At 33.1% G+C, this 20,557-nt stretch overlaps 3 protein-coding genes across 3 annotated transcripts; 1 reads left to right on the top strand and 2 right to left on the bottom strand.

Moving 5' to 3' along the window:
• The first annotated feature begins 2,308 nt into the window (after positions 1-2,308).
• Positions 2,309-2,857, top strand: LOC120135892. The gene has a single exon (XM_039152055.1). The coding sequence runs from the start codon at positions 2,309-2,311 to the stop codon at positions 2,855-2,857; it is 549 nt and encodes a 182-aa protein (XP_039007986.1).
• A 647-nt stretch (positions 2,858-3,504) lies between these two features.
• On the bottom strand, positions 3,505-6,201 carry LOC120136078 (alpha-soluble NSF attachment protein 2-like). Its single transcript, XM_039152189.1, has 9 exons — positions 5,953-6,201; positions 5,564-5,613; positions 5,383-5,455; positions 5,234-5,313; positions 4,686-4,837; positions 4,402-4,561; positions 4,279-4,326; positions 3,896-3,976; positions 3,505-3,812 (listed from the first exon to the last, which is right to left on the bottom strand). The coding sequence occupies exons 1-9, from the start codon at positions 6,095-6,097 to the stop codon at positions 3,732-3,734; spliced, it is 870 nt and encodes a 289-aa protein (XP_039008120.1). The 5' UTR covers positions 6,098-6,201; the 3' UTR covers positions 3,505-3,731.
• A 2,435-nt stretch (positions 6,202-8,636) lies between these two features.
• On the bottom strand, positions 8,637-11,309 carry LOC120136077 (serine/threonine protein phosphatase 2A 57 kDa regulatory subunit B' theta isoform-like). Its single transcript, XM_039152188.1, has 2 exons — positions 9,935-11,309; positions 8,637-9,317 (listed from the first exon to the last, which is right to left on the bottom strand). The coding sequence occupies exons 1-2, from the start codon at positions 11,090-11,092 to the stop codon at positions 8,958-8,960; spliced, it is 1,518 nt and encodes a 505-aa protein (XP_039008119.1). The 5' UTR covers positions 11,093-11,309; the 3' UTR covers positions 8,637-8,957.
• Positions 11,310-20,557: the final 9,248 nt, after the last annotated feature.

Here is a 20,557-nt window from a genome sequence, read left to right as displayed (position 1 = left end):
TCAAGGTTAATCGACATGTTATCTAGCCAATTACAATAAATTAGATTTTACGCTACTTTCTTGTCCATTTTCTTTTTATAAAGATTAAAATAAAGATAAATCATTAATGTTTAATAAAGATTAAATATAATATTTAATCACTTTGTTTTTATTTTATTAAGATGTAATTATGTTCATTTTTATTTAATTAATATGGTTATTTACTTATCGAATTTTAAATATTTAGTCATTGAAGTTTTGATTTAAATAAAAGTGATCATGTGTTAATTAAATAAAAACGAAAATGACTAAATTTATTTTTTAAATTTAATAAAAAATACAAAATTAAAACGAAAATGATCAATCTTATACTTTACCCTAATTCACTTTAACTTTTTAATTCCGTGTTATAAGATGGATTTCGAAAGGTATAATTTTTTAGTATTATTTAATAAATTAAATATCATTTAAAATTATAATATATTTTAAAGAATGAATTTTGATGATGGAATATTGAGAGGGACTATTAAAGAAATCAAGTAGTTAATAGATGAAAGAATTTGTTAAAAGTTAGTTAGAGGATCAATTGAATACAAAGTTAAAAGATTAAATACAAAAAGATAAATTTTATTGTAAAAAATAAGAATTAAAGTTACACATTTATTTTATGAAGAACATATGGTTCAATTTTAGTTAAAATAAAATTTAAATGAAAAAAAATTCGAGAAATAAGAAAATTAATGATCAAATCATAAAATTATTTAGCTAAAGACGGGAACTACATCATTTTAATTTGAGAAAATAACCTTAGTGACCGAAAATGCCTTATAATATACGATTTTAACCAACTTTTTTTGGATTTACCAAAATGACCAAAATCGCAACGCGAAGTCCAATTTCGCAACTCAGTTTCCAAATCGCAACGTGAATAGTAAAAAGCGTAACGTGAATAGTAAAATCGCAACGCGAATTTAGAAAATCGTAAAATCGCGTTGCGAATTTCAAATGGTAACTCTCTGCTTCTAGACTGAATTTTAAGTAGAAAATAAAACTTACCTATATGTGTACAGGAATAAGCTTTTTCTTAATATAATTCAAAATTTAATTTTTTAAATGTATTTCATTAGTCCGAGTTAAGGATTCTTTCAAATTTTAAACTTTAATTAATTGAATTTAGAATAATTTGTAATGAAGATTGACAAATGAAATAGATTTGTTGTTCATTTACATATAAATTTTTTCACGTGTATGAATATTTTTTATAAAAATTATTTATGTACTTTTCCGACAAATTATTATAGATGGATGATAAGAGATAATTTACATATAGATTCGTTGCGATTTTACTATTCACGTTGTGATTTTTACTATTCACGTTGCGATTTTACTATTCACGTTGCGATTTTACTATTCACGTTGTGAAATTGGAGTTCGCGTTGCGAATTTGACTTTTGTGTTGCGAATTTGACTTCTGTGTTGCGATTTACAGATTCGCGTTGCGAATTTGGAAAATCGCAATGCGATTTACATATTCGCGTTGCGAAATTGGAAAGTGAGTTGCGAAATTGGAGTTCGCGTTGCGAATTTGTTGGTCATTTTGGCAAATCTAAAAAAAGTTGGTTAAAATCGTATATTATAAGGCATTTTCGATCACTGATGTTATTTTCTCTTTTAATTTTAAGTTTTATGATTATTCATGTTTTGTAAATTTAAATTTGACTTTAAATTTAAATAAAATATCTGAATTAACTTAAATAATTCAAATTACTCGATTTATATAATTTGAAATTAATTTTTTATACTTAGATCAGATTTTATCCAAACAACAAAATAATAGTATAATTAAAATTAAATTGAATGTCATAAATAAGAAAAATTCAAGTTTGGATCGTCTGGTTGATTGATTTTCTTTAAAAAGTTGAAAATATATTTGCATATATTATTTTAAAGATTTTATATAAATTAAAATTTAATTAAAAAAATTCTATTTTGTTCAAATAATTATGGGTTTTCTAATTTAGAACCTAAAATGAAACTATTTAATTATTATCGAACTGAAATCAAATTTAGGGCTTAAATCGTTGCCATTTGAACAGAAAAAGGAAGAAGATAAGGAGTTCTAACGGGTCAACACTCAACAGCTAAAGTTGGGAAAAACCATTGACTTTTCAACTTTGATACCAAACTACTTGGCCAACAAGGAAAATGACCAGACAAAACTCCTTGCTTCCCAAGCATATATGGTCCAAGTTTCAATGTTCTATAAATACATTTCATAAGCAAGAAAAATAATCATTCAATTCCCAGCCTACATTTTTTCAGGCCAGAAATGAAGAGGGAGGCTCGCCAACATGGTATTGTTCGGACTTATCGATGGAGCCCGATACCCAAAACACGACATGTTCGAAGAATCGATCCTGTCACGGTTTCCGGATCATTTTCCAGTGTGATATCAAAGGCCGGCAGCCATTCCGAGTTTACTGGGAAATGTGGGAAGTCACAATGGGTCCAGTGTCATTCGAATCCGGTTGGTAAGTCCAAGGACAAGACAAAGGGAGCTCAAAAGTTTAGGACAACTAATATTGCCGGTTTTAAATTCTCAGGGTTTTCTGCCACTGGGGTTTTGGAATATTTGGATAGGTTTAATGAAGAAAATGAGATCGATGATCATGACGTAAATGATCACGATTATGTCAATGAGAATGGTGGTGCACATGTTCTTGTCGATGAAGACGATGACGATTTTATGGCGAAATTTTGGTCTCTACATGACAAACAGAATGACACTGACGATGACAGTGATGAAGACGAAGACGATTATGGGATATTTTGCGATGTGGGTTTCCGGCTAGACATTGAGGAAGATGAAGGGTGGTGATGTTCATAACCCGAGCCAGTTTCCTCTTGGCATAGGGATGCCATTTCAGAGTTCAAGCTCGAGTCCATATGATTAGGCAATTTGAAATTTGACACAATCCCCTAACATGTTCCCAAGATCCAGCGTGAGGACAATTATGTACTGTTATTATAATAAGAAAACATGACACAAATACTTTATGTTATGTTTACACATTGTGTAAGTGAATCCTAACCCATATATATATATATATACTTTTGTATGATTATGTCAAACTTTAGAATTGGGTTTCTTGGGAATTATTGCAAGTTTTACTTTCATCTACTGATCTAATTCTAATAGACCCAGACCATCATAATCTCAGGTTTCATTACTTGAAGTTGTTGAACTTTGAACATCTTTTTCATTTTAAATAATTGAGGGTAGGGTTTAACTCGGAATAAGAGGGTGCCAATATCACTTAATCATTAAAGAATTGAGCTATTAGTGACTCCAAATGTTTTTCTTCTAAGTTTCTATATATATTTGAAGGGTCGTTCGAGAGTCGCACCTCAATAAGTAAATCTAAATATGTCTCGAACATAGGTCACGGATATTTTAACAAAAATAAAGAATCGAAACAAGATCACCCATCTCTTTCCATATCTCTAGCAAACCAGCTTAAAGGCTTGAATTCAATTATTTCAACTTTATTTAGAAACATATGTATTTCAGTTACAAACATATTTTGTACCCAATAACCAGCACCGTGTCTCAAATTCAAATCGAAACAAATAAAATCTCCTAAACCAATAGTTCTAAGCAAGTATAACAGTATAACCAGGCGCAGGTTTAATACGAAGTAATCACCGTTAAAATACCGGTAAAAGCAGGGCGGTCATGACGTGAAGCTAATTCAGGTAAGATCATCTTCCTCCAGTTCTTTAGCTTTCAGCTTTTCCTTCACCCGAAGTAAAAGGGTTGTCCTCCAAGAATCCTGCAATGCCGTATTGTGTAAACAGAACACATCATAATTCCAATTTCATCCAAGAGGCATTCGTATGATCAAAATCGACATACCAACGGGGTCATGCTGTCAAATTCCTTGAGAGCATCGGTAAACCTTGTGACATCTTCCTCGTCCATAGCAGAAGCAATATCCTGTCACAGAAAGCATAAGGTCATTACCATATGAATTTCAAAGGGTAAGGGCCAGATTTTCAAAATTACTACTACTAGAAGTAAAATTTAACAGGCTTGTTGGTTCGGATGTAACTTGTAAGCCAGTAACCAGAAATATCATCAGCCAGTGCACGTGAAAGGGAAAAATAGAACAAATGGCATAAATGCAACCACTGAATAGGCATCTTCAAGCAATTAAAAAAAACTAATAATCTACACCGTTTCCTTTCGCAATAGAAAAAAAAATTAGAAAAAAAAATTGTTTCCTTGTGATAACTTACAGCTAATAATCTACACTCTCGTGTTTCAGAAAAAGTTGGATCCAGATCCTGAAGAAAGCAAATGTAGATATAAGTTCAATATAACCAGAGGTAAACATGTTCTTACAATGCCAAAAAGTCAACCTGATATCGCTCTAACGCATTGGTGATTGCAACAACATCGCCTTTGCAGAGTTGACAAATGCCGGCATTAAGAAGATGTCCTTTAACTCCATACTTCAGCAAGTTATTGGTAACCGACTGCCGTGCTATCTCTTCATAGATCTCGATGGCTTTCTGGTATCTGAAGAAATTCAAAAGCAGAGCTATAAAATTTTCTCAAATTTTACATGGGGAGCTGTATTTATCTGAGCAGACAGCACAAAATTGTAGCAAGAACAACGTATACTAGAAGTGAATATGCTCACTGTTCTATCTGAGCAGCAAATTGTGCAACTTTCTGCTTGCACTGATTGGCAGAAGTAGATACTTCTTCACTTAGGAAGAAATCTGCAGCCTTTTCATAATAATCCATGGCCTGTTCAATGTTTTGTTCAGATTCATATAATTCGGCAATTTCCTGCACATCAAAGAGGCATCCATGTCTATCAATAACCATAAGCAACATCATGATAACAGTAATATGAAAAAACACGAGTGCCTTGAAGGTTTAACAATACTGGCAACAATGTGAGCGAAGAATGAGGAAACAATACAAAAGTCTCACTTCGATTCTTTGTTTTTCTTTAAGTATCCATGTTTAACATTCTTGGCATACACATGTACTGAAATGGACGTGAGGAATGGACATGACCCTCCAAATATATGAAAAGACTTGAAAAAAATTGAAATTACACATCTATATCCTTACAATCACACTAACAGAGATAAGAATTCAACAAGAACAAAAAAAAAAATTGAAAATGAAAAGTATGTGCTATAAAATTGTTATTCCATATGAATGAAGAAACAATACCTTATAATACCTTGCAGCCATACTGAGCCTTCCAATATCACAAAACATGTTCACTGCCTGCTGCAAGCACGATATAGCCTCTGTATAGAAACACAATTTAACAATGGGCAACGATTTCCACTAAGCGAAACTATGTACAAATCACTTACCCTTTGGCGATGTTTTCTTATAGCAATGAGCAGCACTAACATACGCTTGAGCAGCTTCATGGTGGCTTTCTAACTACAGAATTTTTTTTGGGGGGGGGGATGAGGGCAAATAAAAGGGTCAAATTCAATCTTACAAAACAGTTCATTTATGAATTAAATGCTATTTTGCTTAAGTGCTTACTTTCAAATGACAATTTGCTAACTTAACATAAATTGATCCAGCTCTGTCCCCTAGAGAAAAGAAAAGACACAGAGTAACGACCAAAACAACCACATTAATTCTTGACGCAATCGGGATTAACCAGCAAATATAATTAATAAATTGAAACAGAGTAACAATTTAAAGATAGGAACAACAACAATGAAAAACTTTGATCGCGGTAAAAATAAATCTAATTTCGCTCGCCTCAACAGAAACATTAATCATAAATTTTAGATTACGACCTCTGCATCGCAAAAATTAATCAGGAGATTTCGAATTTTCATTGTTATTTTAAACCAGAATTTCTCGAGAAACAAACAAAACATAATATTTAAGAAAAAACGATCAAGGAAAAAGGAAAGAAATACAAGATTTGGCGAGCTTGAAGAAATTGGCAGCTTTCTCAAAGAGATCGGCGGCATCTTCATATTTGGAGCCAAAAAAGCCCCAGCTGTTTAGCTTTTTCTCTGCGTTTTTCTCGAATTCTTCTCCTCTGGCTGATTGATCTCCCATCCCCCCCCCCTTCTGCTTTCACTCTGTTTGATCAGAAATGAATTTAAGAAACAAAAAACATACAAATTTGATGAGTCTTATGATTTATTTGGGAAAAAAATGATATTTGTGAAAATTGAATGGTTATTCTCTTTTCTTTAATTAATTTTCTACCTCTGATATAGTTGAAAAATGTAGTTAACTATTATTTCATAAATCATATTAGATATAATATTTATTCGATATACTTTTTTCATAAATTTATATTTTAAAGGGCCGTACTTTAATTATATATGTATATATGTATATATATAAGCACAATGGCAAAGCAAATTTGGTAGCATATATCAATACGAAACACTCTTCTTCCCTGAACTTCCATTTTTGCTAAAATGAAAAGATTTTAGAAGAAAACTATGCTCATCCCATTCTCCCAAGGAGAGAAAAATAATAATTTTCCCAATTAATAAAGCTATCCCATGAAAAAAATGAATCCACACAATCAACCCAATATTGCTTTACATATTCTCCTCCAACGGATGTGGTTTCACTCGGTGAAAGATTATTGGATTCCTCCATTGGATCTAAACCCAAGCTTCCACATGATATATGGTAGCTGTTGAATAGGTCATTTGTTTCGTCCAAAGTTGCTTGAATTTACATGCCATGATCGTCCTCGGATTTTGATTCTGAGCTTGTTTCTTGTTTGTTTGATGAATTAGAGTGTGAATTATTGTTGTTTCCAGCATCGATTTTCTCTGGTTTCTCGATAGGTTTGTGTTTCACAGAGTCTAAACCAAGCAGCTTTAGCTTCTTCTTGTTTCGGGTGTCCACTGATTCTTGATTTCTTTATCTGTACGTCCAGGGAAATGTGAAGCAATCTTGGACCACCTATCAATTTTATATCTTGTGTTAGAAGGAAGAGTTAAGTCGCATTTGGGGTGAAATTGAATTGGGTTTAGACAAATAAGGTTTTTGTTAGCGCTCATTTCTTTAATTTTAAAGATGTTCATATTTTATTTATATTTGTGTTTGTTTAAATTTTTAATATTATATTATATTTTTTTATTTGTTTTTCAAGGTATTCGTATTGACTTAAAATTTTAATATTGTATTCTTTTTTTTATGTTTGAAGGTGTTCATGTTCGATTTGTTTAACACTTACGAATATATTCGTTTATATGTTAGTCTAGTGTTTGTCAATATATTAGTTTATATGGTTTGAGTTCCTTATTCAACCAACACTCTAGTTTTAGATTTTATTTGTAAATAAAAATGGTTAAACTATGTCACTAGTCCTTAATTGTCTTAAGTTTCATAGTTTCAACTTCAAAGTTTACTATATATATTCAATTTAATTCCTATATTCACGATTCAGGGAGGAATATCCGTACCGAAAGGGCCGAAAGGGCTGTGGCAGTAGGATCGATATGGATATCCATAGTGGCGATACCGTCAGTGAAAGAAGGGTTGGCAGGGGAAACGGATTCTTCGGGTCGGGTCGTGACACCGTACGGATTGGATGATTCGTCGACATGGGCTTGGATCCGGTTCTGCAAACGATGCTTCAAGAGGAACTTGAAGAATACACTGTATAATTTTACAGCTATGCTTGGCATTTCCCCCTTAAATATATGCTTTCTCGATGAATAAAGAATTCTGGGTTTCGCTTGAGAAATTGGCAGAAACCGGAAATAAAGCTTAAAACAAACTTCTTTTCTAAAAGCCTCAGAGCTGTGGAGTCTGGGTTTTCTATGTTTGAGGTAAATCCATGGTTTTTCTTGGAGAGGGAGAGGTTGAAACTTGAAATGACAAATTAAGGAGTGGAATTTCGTAGAGGGAATTGGGTGATTAGGATTTTTAAAATCTGGGAATCGCTCAAGTATCGGTTCTTTCAATGGTTAAACGTTGTTTTGGGGTTTCAATCCAAATCAAAGCAGAGAAAAAGGAAGAAACTTTAAAGGGGTTAACACCTTACATGCAAGTAACCAGCAACTTTATTCAGCTATTATAGTCTATGATTATTTCGGTGAAATCATATGGAAATTTAAATCATTAATTGTACTTTAATGACATGATTGGCCTTGGAATTGGAAGGTGCAACAGTTGGAGTCATTGATTTCTGTAATTTATTTGGAATTTCAAAAACATGACTGGGAGGGAAGGAAAGTCATATTGATTCCTCCAGCATTTTAGAACTTTTTTCTGCTCACATTTCAATTTAAGATTGAAGCTTTCTGAAAACCTTAATGAATATATTAATTACACAAATAAATATAAGAATTATATTACTAGACAACTTGAAGACAAGTTCAAGAATCAATGTCATGTCCCCGAAAACAAACATTTTTTTCTTGGATTATATAACAAGTTCAAATTCAGTATCATATCATTACAATGTCAAGTACACTATAAATCCGAACCCAAGCTTTTTAAAATATATATATATATACTTTTTATAAAATCGATTCAAATCGGATCGAAAACGTTGAGTTTGAGTATTTTGCTCATCCCTACTCACATAAGCAGTCATCTTTGTATCTTTGTAAAGAAGACATAAGAGCAAATTGATACAAAAAAGTGGAGAAAACCTTTAAAGATTATGAATGGGAAAGAAGTCTACTTTACAAACCAAGCTCATTTGTTTTCATTGTCCCCCAAACCATTCTATACACAAATTTTATGCATATATGAGCAAAAGGGGCTTTAGATTTACCCCCCACATAAAAAACATTAATCTTGATGAATCCATCAAATCCAAGCAAACCTAATTTTTCAGGTGGTGGAACAATTGGCATGATGGAAAACTCGGCTTCATTGTCCCCATTCCCCCAACTCAAGGTTTGCATACCGACCTCGGCGCTTACGACCTTTTTTTGTCCTAGCAAGACGGCTTGCGAGCAATCGCATTCGGGGAGACAAGCACGGGTTCATTACTTGCAGCTTTCATTGCAGCAATCTCTTCTAATCGTTTCCAAGTGGCTCCGCGTTTCGATTTAACCTCATTTTCTCGTTCTTCGTCTTCTACAAACTTACGCAAGCATTCCTCAAAGAGCTCGGGGTCGGTGTCAGAGAAAATCTTGCGGACGTTTAGTGTCAAGCTCTGCACTGCCTGATTCCAGTGGTTTCTAGCATTCTTTTCCAAGGAAGGGAAGATAATGGGAAGTATAACGTTCCGGTTCTGTTTTATTAGGTTCACAATATGATCATTGTTCCATAAGAACAAAGCTCTCTCTGCCACCTGCAATCAAAATTCAAGTTTCTAAAGATGAAATAGAAAGTCTGCAAGAAATTAGCACATTATCTTCAAACTTTCAAAATGTTAGTTCCGAACATAAATATAAATGTGTGTATTCACTAGTAGCAAAACCGACTCATTGCAGTTTCACACCGTAACCCCTATGTTACTCTTGACTCTTCATTTTTCTTCAATTTCTCGTGTCTGGCTTCCATGTTCGACATATACTCGGAAATATGCATGGGGGATATGATCCTCCAATTACACCCAAATCCAAGTAACATAGATAACAACTATTGAAATAACTATAAATACAAGGATAACTTTTAAAACCAGACACCAAGAGGATACCCCAAGTGCTATAAAACAAACTGAAGTCCGAAACCGTCCTCTTGTCAGCGCATTGCAGACCAACTAAATTGAAGGGGGCATAGGCCATACAAATTTCAAGCTATTCAAATAACGAACATACATTTTATCACAAACCATGCAACATCCTTTAAGCAACTGCAAGTTAAAATTATATAATAAATTTGACTACTCATGCTTTGTCAAGGAGATTTACATAAAGATAGAGAAGAGTGAAAAGTTGCAAGTAATGGACTGGATGAAATTCACACCTGAAAATGCGAGCTACTCAAGCAACGGCCTATCTGGCGGAATAAGGGAACCATGCAGCGTTGAAACTCAGCAAGTTGTGTGGCTTCTAAAACTTCCTCCAGTTCACCCAAGAACATGACTTCTTTCGAGCTATTTATAATCGGCCAATACTTTAGCAAGCCCCGAATAACGGTATCAGCAAGCTTGCAGTCTTTCTCCACGAATTGAGTAATGCAATATGACAACTGCTGATGGTACATGGGTATGCACTTCGGTTTGTGAAGTGGTATCAATGCACGAACAAGAAAGAGCTTATGTTCTTCTTTCAGTGGCAAAGCAAACCCATTAATTATACTACCAAGTATTTCTAATAGCTCTGCAATTCCATTGTGTTTTTCAGTTTCAAAGATAAATAGGAAAAACACATTGTTGATTCCTTTCCTGATGAATGGACGATGGACCATAAATTTCCCATAGATGCGATGCAACACGGTCTTCAGGTACTCCCTTTCTCTGGGGTCCTCTGAATCAAAAAGGTCTAACAGCCTTAGAACAAAAGAGTGATCGATATATCGCTTGGCCAGTTTTGCATCCGTCTCAGGTGATGCCACAAACCGCAAAAGAAATTCGTAAACAACTTGCAAATGAGGCCATGCGGAATCCATTGAGGGCTCCTCCTCTTCCAAATCAAATGCTTCTAAAACCCTGTTCTCGCGTGGTGGAGAAGTAAGCGTTCTAAACAAATTTACAGACACCATCTTTACAATTTCTAGCATAACAATCTCTGAAAACTTTCCATTAGCGGATGAAACGTAATCCACAAGCTCTAGCAAGGTTTGCCGCTTGATATCCTTCTCTTTGATGTTTTTCGTCGGGTCAGTGAAGTCAAACACGACACAACACATGTTCAGTTTCCTGATAAACAGGTTCTGCTTCTCGGAATTAGGAACATCTCTAAAACCAGGCAATGCCTCGAAGGAAGCAGCGAAAGTATTCCCATTCAACTTTGCATTCACCACTTGAGAAATCTTATTCCCTTGATTCAGCCCCGAACTTGGGTTTGCATAGCGATTACTCGAACTGGTAGAAGCATTTGATGAGGAGGTAAAGGTTCTCCCATCACGATTGTCACTCGACTTTGATTTCCGAGGGAGCCTATTAAGTATTTGTTTGATCATCCTAACTTTGAACAAGAATCTCTTCTCACAAACTTAACAACGCGATAGAAAACAAAACCCTATGCACCATCAAATACCCAGAAGCAAGTAAATTCATGATCCGAATGCCATTGATGAGCCAATCCACCAATAAATGTGCAACTCAATCCTCACCAAGATGAATTATTTTACTCAATGCCAACAGAGAAATTCCGTGTTTCTTTGCACAGCAACATATCTAAAACATAGAAAACCAGTCCAAACTAAAGTACATCAATAAACTATATGACAAAATGCCCCAATTAGAATAGAAAATCCCAAAACCCGTCTTCTTTTATCCACTTCAAAATGAAAGGAACGAAGAATATTCACCTGTTGTCCTCAGCTTTTCAAAGATTAAAAAGGAAAAGAAAAACATTGAGCTGGATCATCAAAAGATGAAGATCTGGTTTGATCTTAAAAACCCCAATCAGAATTTTCCACCAAAAGCAACCTACAAAATTATGAAAAATAGCATAAGAAAGAAAGACAGCTCTGGTAAATGATGATGGAATGAAGGTGAAAATCCTACACTTACAAGCACTCTTCTTTTCAGAATCTAAGGGGAAAAAAGTAATGGAATTTAGAAAGAAACATCACCGATCAACCTTTGTATGATTTTGTGTGTGTTTCTTAAGGAAATCAAATGTTCTAATTAATTCCATTTCTTCTTCTTTTCCAAAAAAAAAATCAAACTTTTCTAAACATACTCTGAAAATTTTTCGGTTTTTGATTTGCTCCAGATGAAGATGGAATCCAATTGACTAAATCACCCTTCTACCTTTTGCAGGAAACCCCGCCTTTTATTTGCTTTGGGAGGGGATGAGATGAAGGCTAAGAAGAGAAATGGAAAGTGTTAACTTGAGGTCGTGTCCTCACGCAACGATTAAGAGCGAGTGATCTTTTTGAAGACTTCGGACAGATCAATTTTCACAGCCTATTGCCTTGTCATCCTTCTAAGCTTCATAGATTACCACATCAACATCTTCAGTTTTGCACGGTTTTCAGTTGGGGTCAGGCAAACCATTCCACGTGCGTGTTTTGGCGCGTGTAACAAAAATTACAATACTTTGATGGAAAAGAATTATGGATAAAGTATACAGCCTCACGATTAAGAGATCGATTAAGAGATGCAGTTATTCTATTATTAAAAATTATAAAATAATTTTTTAATTATAAAATATTATTTTTTTTAATTTTTAAAATATTAAAAGTCATAAAATAAATATTCGATTTTTTATATGTTTTAAACTTATTTTTTCTCGTTAAAAAATTAATATTCATCTGAGTTGGACGTTAACATGTTAATTAAGATATGATAAAATCATATATCAATAAACTCATCATTCCGTTAATGTATCGTTAATTTTATTAGTTTTTAGAGGTTTTGGGATTTAAACTCGTAACACTCTTAAAAATTAATCTATTTTTTTTAAGGTTATGAGAATTAAACATTTAATCTTTTTTTAAAAATTAATATACTGTTTAAGGTCATTAATTCTTTTTTAAGAAATTCACAGTTTCAATTATCAAAAATTTTAAAAATAAATTATTTTTAATTAAGAGAATTAACGAGACATTAACAAAATTATAAAATTGGATGATACCAATAGTTTGAAGAATTATATAAAATATTTTAAAGTTTATAAAACAAATTAGAATATAATCACAATATAAAATTTGACAAGCTCGAACTCTTAATCCGAATTATTAATCAATAAGAAAAAGTTATTATTTTTGTTTAAAATGAATTCTAAATCATAACCACCAAACTAAATTCAATAACTTTCTATCTCCATTAATCACAGTTAAAAAGCTGACGTCTATCAGTTGGACACTAAACCAAAATGGTAACTCATTAAGAGGCGAATTTTCTCAAAAATCACCCTTACTTTTTTTATTTTCATGTTAGACATCCTATTAGACATATATCTCGATCTAATACCTTTTTACAGAATGGTGTGACTCATACACCGCGCCTTACGCTGACGTAGCACCACGATGGGTAAGGCGAGATGCATGGGCCGCGCCTTATGCCACGTAGGGTAAAACGCGGTACATGGGTTACGTCTTCGCTTTTAATTCGACCCCCACCCGACCATTCACCCTCCGTCTCACCCTATAAATATCTCCCTTCTCAACCATTTTCATCACACCAAATCCTCTTAAATTATCTCACAACTCGTTAAGTTTTATTTATAAGGTATCTTTTATTCTATTTAATATTTTGTTAGTATTTTATTTAATTATTTAAATTTTTTAGTATTTTATTTAATTATTTTTTTTACAGTTATAAAATGGAAGACGATCTGCTTCGTTTGGATGAAAATCATATATCTAGACATTTTACTGATACGATAACATTTTTACATTTTAATTTAATTTAAATTATTAGTAATAATTTATTTTTTTATTTTTTTATTATTAGTTTATAAATTAATTTTTGTCATTATTAATATTTTTAGGAGAGCGACCGTATATTAGATCTTTTTCTCCGCAACCTTAAGTTAGTGATATCAACCCGTGTTTGGCCGTATTTAGTCGAGACTAGATTTAGTTACATAGCTAGATATGAAGGCCATTATAGGATAGAACCAAACCTGATTTCTACATTAGTGGAGCGATGAAGACCAGAGATACACACATTTCATCTTCAATGTGCTGAGTGCACGATTACGCTGGAGGATGTTTCCATGCACTTGGGGTTTTCGGTGGATGGAGATGTGCTTTCAGGGATGGCGTGTAACACCCAACCCGTATACGACCCGGATACGAGTCCAAGATGTCACATTGACATTTCAAAACCTTTATTCTTGCAAAATAATATAACATTTGAACTCTTTTAACTAAAATACGATAATATATTGTTGAATCATGTTTGTTATAACCAATTTAAGAAAATATATATTTTTATAAACAATAAAATACGGTATTAACAGTGAACCATACCGTATGAACAGTACCGTGAACAGTGAATAATTTCGAAAATCAATTGTGTATCGATGCACTGCTACAGTACAAACCCTTATCATATCCACACTCTTATTTATACACAATAATATCCCTTTGTTTAAAATTTATAACTTTGATTTCATTCATCTCATAAACGTATTACTGATGCACATATTCTCGAACTATTCTACAAACAATATCCATATCATTTGATCTTTTAACGTTCTTATGGTGACATTTGTTTACCATATTCCAGCTTGCCCACGTAGTGACGAAACTACTCAATTTAATTTCTCCACTTTGGAGAAATGAAACCTTCTAACATTAGCATCATATCATTTAACTAAAGGTTTGTAACAACATAACCTTCCTCAATTTCACTCTTGAACTCGGGCGTTCTTAACTCTTTTAACTATTTCGATACATTCATTCTATGAGTTATGAGTTATAGAATTCTAAAATTGAAAACATAACAACATATTATTCCACATCATAAAATATTCTCTAATCTTATACAGACACTCCCTGAGGTTTTCGCCCTTCTCCCTGCCTGGCCAGGACAAGTGAATTGCTATTACCTTCAGTCTATCGCCTTGTATTTCACTTTGGAAACTTTCATATACTCATGTGCTCATATTATTTATTCTATCACATATCACGTGTGCACATGATCATCCAATTCATATCATATAACATATGTCATTTGCATATGTTCACATATCATCTACCATATCATATAAACATATATATCTCATAAATCATTCTCAGGTATTCACTTATCTTATATAACATAACAATTTAACTCTATTAACAAGACAACACACTCATTACCCTATCAGATCAGAAAAATTTCCACTTTGTGTTGGCATGTATACTTTTTAAAACACTTTTGACTTCGTTTTTAGCTTAGAATCGGCTAAACCGTAACTCTGATACCATTAAATGTAACACCCCAACCCGTATCCGACCCGGATACAAGTCTGAGATGTCACATTGACATTTCAAAACCTTTATTCTTGCAAAATAATAGAACATTTGAAATCTTTTAACTAAAATACGATAATATATTGTTGAATCATGTTTGTTATAACCAATTTAAGGAAATATATGTTTTATGAATAGTAAAATACGGTATGAACAATGAACAATACCGTATGAACAATACCGTGAACAGTGAAAAAATTTGAATATCAATTGTGTGTCGATGCACTGCTGCAGTAACTTCGGCAAAATACTTATAAATTCATAAAAATGTGAGTTTTCATTCGTATAAAAATTCTATTTATATATACACATTTATAACATTGTAAAACTCTATCATATGATTTTACAAACCGATTAGAATATATCGGATTTAAACCGTTACTTACATGCTAACCACTATCCTTATTACAAAATACACACTATAGATTTCTTTTCTGATATGATCATTGGAAAGGAGAACTGACTTGTCTTGCATAACTTTTATCAATCTTCCTCTTCTCAGAACCTACGTGTAAAACAATCTCACATTAAGTCGTTGACTTAATGAGGCATGAAAACATATTATATTACTCTACTCATATTAATGCATAAACAATTAATACTATCATATCATATAAAAGCATATATCATTTACAATACTTATCAGTACTCATATTATTATCACTAATTCCTTTATATCATATAAGCATATAATGAACATTTCTATACTCACTATCAGGCATCCATATCATTTTACAATAGAGCACACATAGTATCATATCAAGTTATTTATTGTATTTAAAGATCATGTATTAGCCCATGTATACTTTTGAGAACTTAAGGTATGTGAGTACATTGAGGTTGTGCACCACTATGTTGTCACCACAACTCGTATAAATGTCCCGAATGACCTATCCAGAGGTCATAAAGAACCTCGAAAACTATCCATAGGTTTCGAAGAACCTAGGTAAACTATCCATACGTTCCTTAGAACATATGTATATTGTCCATATGTTCCTTAGAACATATGTATACTGTCCATATGTCCCGAAAGACATAGGTAATTATGTCTATATGTTTCGTAGAACATAGGTATATTGACCATATGTCCCGAAAGACATAGGTAATTTTGTCCATATGTTCCGTAGAACATATGTATACTGTCAATATGTCCCGAAAAACATAGGTAATTCTTCGACTCTTGGCATGCCAACTATACCACTAGCTCTCATATTACATAACATGGGCATTATCATTTATAACATTTCATATCACTTGTTATTTCTTTTCTGTCACATACCACGTGTATGTGTAAGCATATATTTCATATTACATGTAATTACGTAAATCATTTCATATGGCTTATATCATTTCTCATTTGTTCATGTACGTATGTCACTTCTTGTTCACATATGTTCATATATATACATCACATAGCACGTAGAATGACATCTAAACTTATACATGTACTCATATACATACTTTCATATAGTCCATAAATCACTGACATATAATTTCTCTCACAATTTTACATAATCACTTATATAACATTAAATATATATTATTTTCACGTATTTACTTTCACAAAACTCATCACATAGGCATGTATTATCATATATTCACATATGCATATCATTTCATTGTTCTTATTATTATTCTTATCACATAGCTTATTTTATTTCTCATGTAAGCACATATATCATGTCTTGTTTACTTATATTCACATATTCACGTCACTTATTCATATCATCTCTCTTTTAATCCCATATTTCTCCTTTTCTGTCACATATCATATGTGCATATAATCACGTAGTTTACTTTCATGTAATTCATGTCACTTATGTTCATATAGCTTGTATCACTTTTCATGGTTTCACATAAACATATATATATAAATCACATAGCACCTATAAGCTCATATATTTCATAGTTCTTTCACGTAGCTCACTATCATATTTTCATATCATATATCTTATAATAGATTCTTATATTATCTCTTGTTTCCTTTCTACCTATTCACAATCACACTATCATATACTCACACAAATCATGTCACACCTACAATAACATAAGTACAATTTAAATTGCACTCACCTTACCCTTGATTTGATTTAATCCTAATTCTTTGATTGTTCCGAAACTTGTTTAGGCTCAAAATCTATATAAACATAATTTCTAAGACAATTATCAAAAGCCTAAACCTTATAACTTGGTATTAATATTTTAGGCTAATTTAATGAACCAAATTCCATTTTTCCTTTAGGGGTGTATCGATGCACTATAGGTGCATCGATACACAAAATAGCTTCGAAATTTGCATGCATCGATGCCTACCTGTGTGCATCGATACACACTAAATAATTTCTGGAAATTTACCCTTGATGCATCGGTACATGTTGAATGTGTACCAATGCACACTAGTCCATAATTCCCATTTATGCACGTAAATTACTTCTTTCTAATTTAATTGTGTCATATTTTAACCCCTTTCATATCCTTAACTCACATACACATGCTTAAACTCATTTATATCCATTTATCTCATATTTAATCTCAAAATTCAATCTTTCATATGGAAATCAATAATCATACCAAATTTTCAAGATACTCTAAATCCAATTCTAGCACTTCATATCTCTTAATTAAGTTAATGACAAGTCAAATTTAGTTTCAAATTCTACTTATCAATTCTTTTTCAAGAATTCACTTAAAAACCCATTTTCTTTAATATTTCATAACTTCTTCATCTTTTGATTTTAAGACAACTTAAGCTTTCCTTAAGCTTAGTTATCATCTAATGATCAAAACCCAACCATAAAATCAATAAATAATTAACTAACAAAGGAACTCACCTTTGCCTTGGAGCCTCACGTTGGAGAAAAGAAGAAGATGAAGAAGATAAGTTTAGAAACATATCTCTTCAAACATGCATCATATGGGTATTATAATACCCACTAATTATTATTTAATTATTTTCCTTGTTAAATGACTTATTTGCCCTTTGACTCGTTTAATATTTACTAACAATTTTCAGGAAACATCTCCACATAAATCATTAAATTATTCAACTATTATACTTTTATACCTAATTTCTGAAATTTTACAATTTAGTCACTAACCCGTAGTTTGGGATGTTACATGGCGCACGAAAACTGAAATTCATTGTGTCAAGAATATCTAGAAGGTGTCTCGCGAAATTTTAATGGTGTTCGGATTCTGTTATATTGGTTAGATGCAAATTTTCAGAATTTGAGTGAGGACGCCTCAGAGGATCAAGTTAAAAAGTATGCACGGGCATGCATACTACAGCTGATAGGAGGGTTGCTGATGCCGGATAAACCGCGTAACCAAGTTCACTGTATGTGGTTGCAGCATCTTGGCGATTTTCATCGGTTGGATCACTGAGTTGGGGCTCGACAGTTTTGGCATTCCTGTATAGGAAGATGTATCAAGCTACTGACTACAGGAAAAATGCTATCGGCAGATGTCTCCTTCTGCTTCAGTCTTGGGCATGGTATCGCTTGCCTTTTTTATGTCATGTTGTGAAGAACCCATATATTATTTTTCATCTTCCTTTTTGATACGCGAACCATCTAATTGCATCCATTTTCACATCGGACACAGTTGCATACATACTTTTCTGTCGTAGAGCAGTCGACTCTGGACTGAACATAATTATTAATATTGTAATTTTGTATAGCCATCATCGCTTCTTTTTTACTTGAAAATTCCATGCTTAAATATAACTCACCATTAATTATTGATGAGTAAAATCCATAGTCATCGAGATTAGGCATATCCTCAAATTCTGGCATGTACATTGTACCATAGTCAACTTCATACATGTGTGCTGAAGGTTCAGTTTGTGCCATATTTGTGGGAACTTCATCTAGATCATCATCATCATCGGAGTTGAAATGCAGTGATTCTGGGTGAATGAATAGTCCAGTCTCAGCACCATCCGCACCTGACTCACGAAGCGGTTCTTATGGTGGAGATGATGGTTCCTCCATGCTCTCCACATTTAGGTCGAAGAACCTACTACTTGCATGTCTTCCCCTTGAACTAGAAGGCATATCGACATTGAGATCGAAAAAACTCGCAATAGAATGCCTCCCATTGGAGCTTGAAGTCATTGTGTCAAATGGAAAGTGCACAGATTGTTGCGTCGAGGGCATCTCCATATTTAGGTCAAAGAAATTGGCAGATGAATGTCTTCCCCTTGAACTGAACGCGATGTTGTCATACAGATTGTTCGTGGACCCCACCTCGATACAGATCGTAAGGAGTTGTTGATGAATGTCTCCCCGTTGAAGTTTATGAGATGGCACCATGATGTGGATTTCCCATTATGGCATTAAAATCATTACATATTATTGTAGTTGGGCTGCCAACTTGATCAGCTTGTTCAGCCAACCCATAATGAGAGCTTAATGACTGACCCTGAACATCACGCACTTCAACAAACTTTGCATACATCTCCGTATCGGCGTCTGAATAATGATTTTGAGAATCAACCATCATTTCAACATCATCATTGTTTGATAGTTCGAACGTTGTATAAGTTAACGGAAACAATGATGTTGGAAATCTATAATGAAGTGGCACCATTCTTCTAGTACTTCCAACATGAACCTTCATTGAAATATTCGTTATCAGCTCCTCAAGAGTATGTTTCTCTAGAAGGATATTTTAACATAATGATTTGATACGAAAACAACGCCAGTTTCATCTTCCCGAATTTATCCATCATAATAAACAATAGCTGAAATTCGCGTCATTCTTAGAGTTTGAAAGTGAGACAGTCTTATATATGCAAAAAAACCTAATTAAATAAATAATATATGAATTAAAATATAACGCAATAAATTATTTACACATAAACGTAAATAATTTAAATAATATAATTTTATATTATTACCGTATCGGCAAAAATATTTTGACGTATGCTCTCGCTTTCTAATTTTAGAACCACAAAAATTAATTGAAAACAATTAGTTCAATATTTATTCTTCTTCAAATAATCATATATAATTATAAAAAAAATTACCTTACAACGAAAGATCGAGCGAACTTCTGAATCAAATATAAGAGGATTGTCGGGTGATATTTACGGGTTGAGATGATTGTTGTGTGATGTTTTCGGTTGAGAGGATTTTTGTGTGAATGTTTACGGGGTGAGAGCGTTTTATTTATAGCCGAGAGGAAAAGCTTTAAAGCCGAGAAATGCGGATATAATTATACAAGGAGCGACCCATGCACCGCGCCTATATGGCGCGTGTGTCAGACGACAGTAAGGCTCGACCCATTCACCGCGTATTTCTGTAAAGGATGTTAGATCGGAAAACATATCTGATAAGATGTCTGACAGAAAAATAAAAAAGGTAAGGGTGATTTTTGGAGAAATTCGCCTCCTTAAGAAACAACAAAAAAAAGTAAAATCTAAAAAATATATTGCAATAATAAAAAGGATAAAATACACTATACGTCATTGAAGTTATTTTGGTTACTAAACTTTCAGCAGCCGTAAAA

The sequence above is a fragment of the Hibiscus syriacus genome, unplaced genomic scaffold, assembly GCF_006381635.1.
Source record: "Hibiscus syriacus cultivar Baekdansim isolate YM2019G1 unplaced genomic scaffold, ASM638163v2 tig00110621_pilon, whole genome shotgun sequence".
Classification (NCBI taxonomy): domain Eukaryota; kingdom Viridiplantae; phylum Streptophyta; class Magnoliopsida; order Malvales; family Malvaceae; genus Hibiscus; species Hibiscus syriacus.
The sequence above is the reverse complement of the archived record's forward strand: the minus strand, read 5'-3'. Positions and strand labels throughout refer to the sequence as shown.

Bases quoted from the DNA above. Each gene is read 5' to 3' on its own strand.
- LOC120135892 (XM_039152055.1), top strand. From the start codon at position 2,309: ATGAAGAGGGAGGCTCGCCAACATGGTATTGTTCGGACTTATCGATGG.
- LOC120136078 (XM_039152189.1), bottom strand. From the start codon at position 6,097: ATGGGAGATCAATCAGCCAGAGGAGAAGAATTCGAGAAAAACGCAGAG. The intron at 5,314-5,382 runs GTAAGTGATTTG...GTTTCTATACAG, and splicing joins TAAGAAAACATCGCCAAAGG to AGGCTATATCGTGCTTGCAG. The intron at 3,977-4,278 runs GTAAGTTATCAC...TTTCTGTGACAG, and splicing joins GAGAGTGTAGATTATTAGCT to GATATTGCTTCTGCTATGGA.
- LOC120136077 (XM_039152188.1), bottom strand. From the start codon at position 11,092: ATGATCAAACAAATACTTAATAGGCTCCCTCGGAAATCAAAGTCGAGT. The intron at 9,318-9,934 runs GTGTGAATTTCA...TTTTGATTGCAG, and splicing joins TGAGTAGCTCGCATTTTCAG to GTGGCAGAGAGAGCTTTGTT.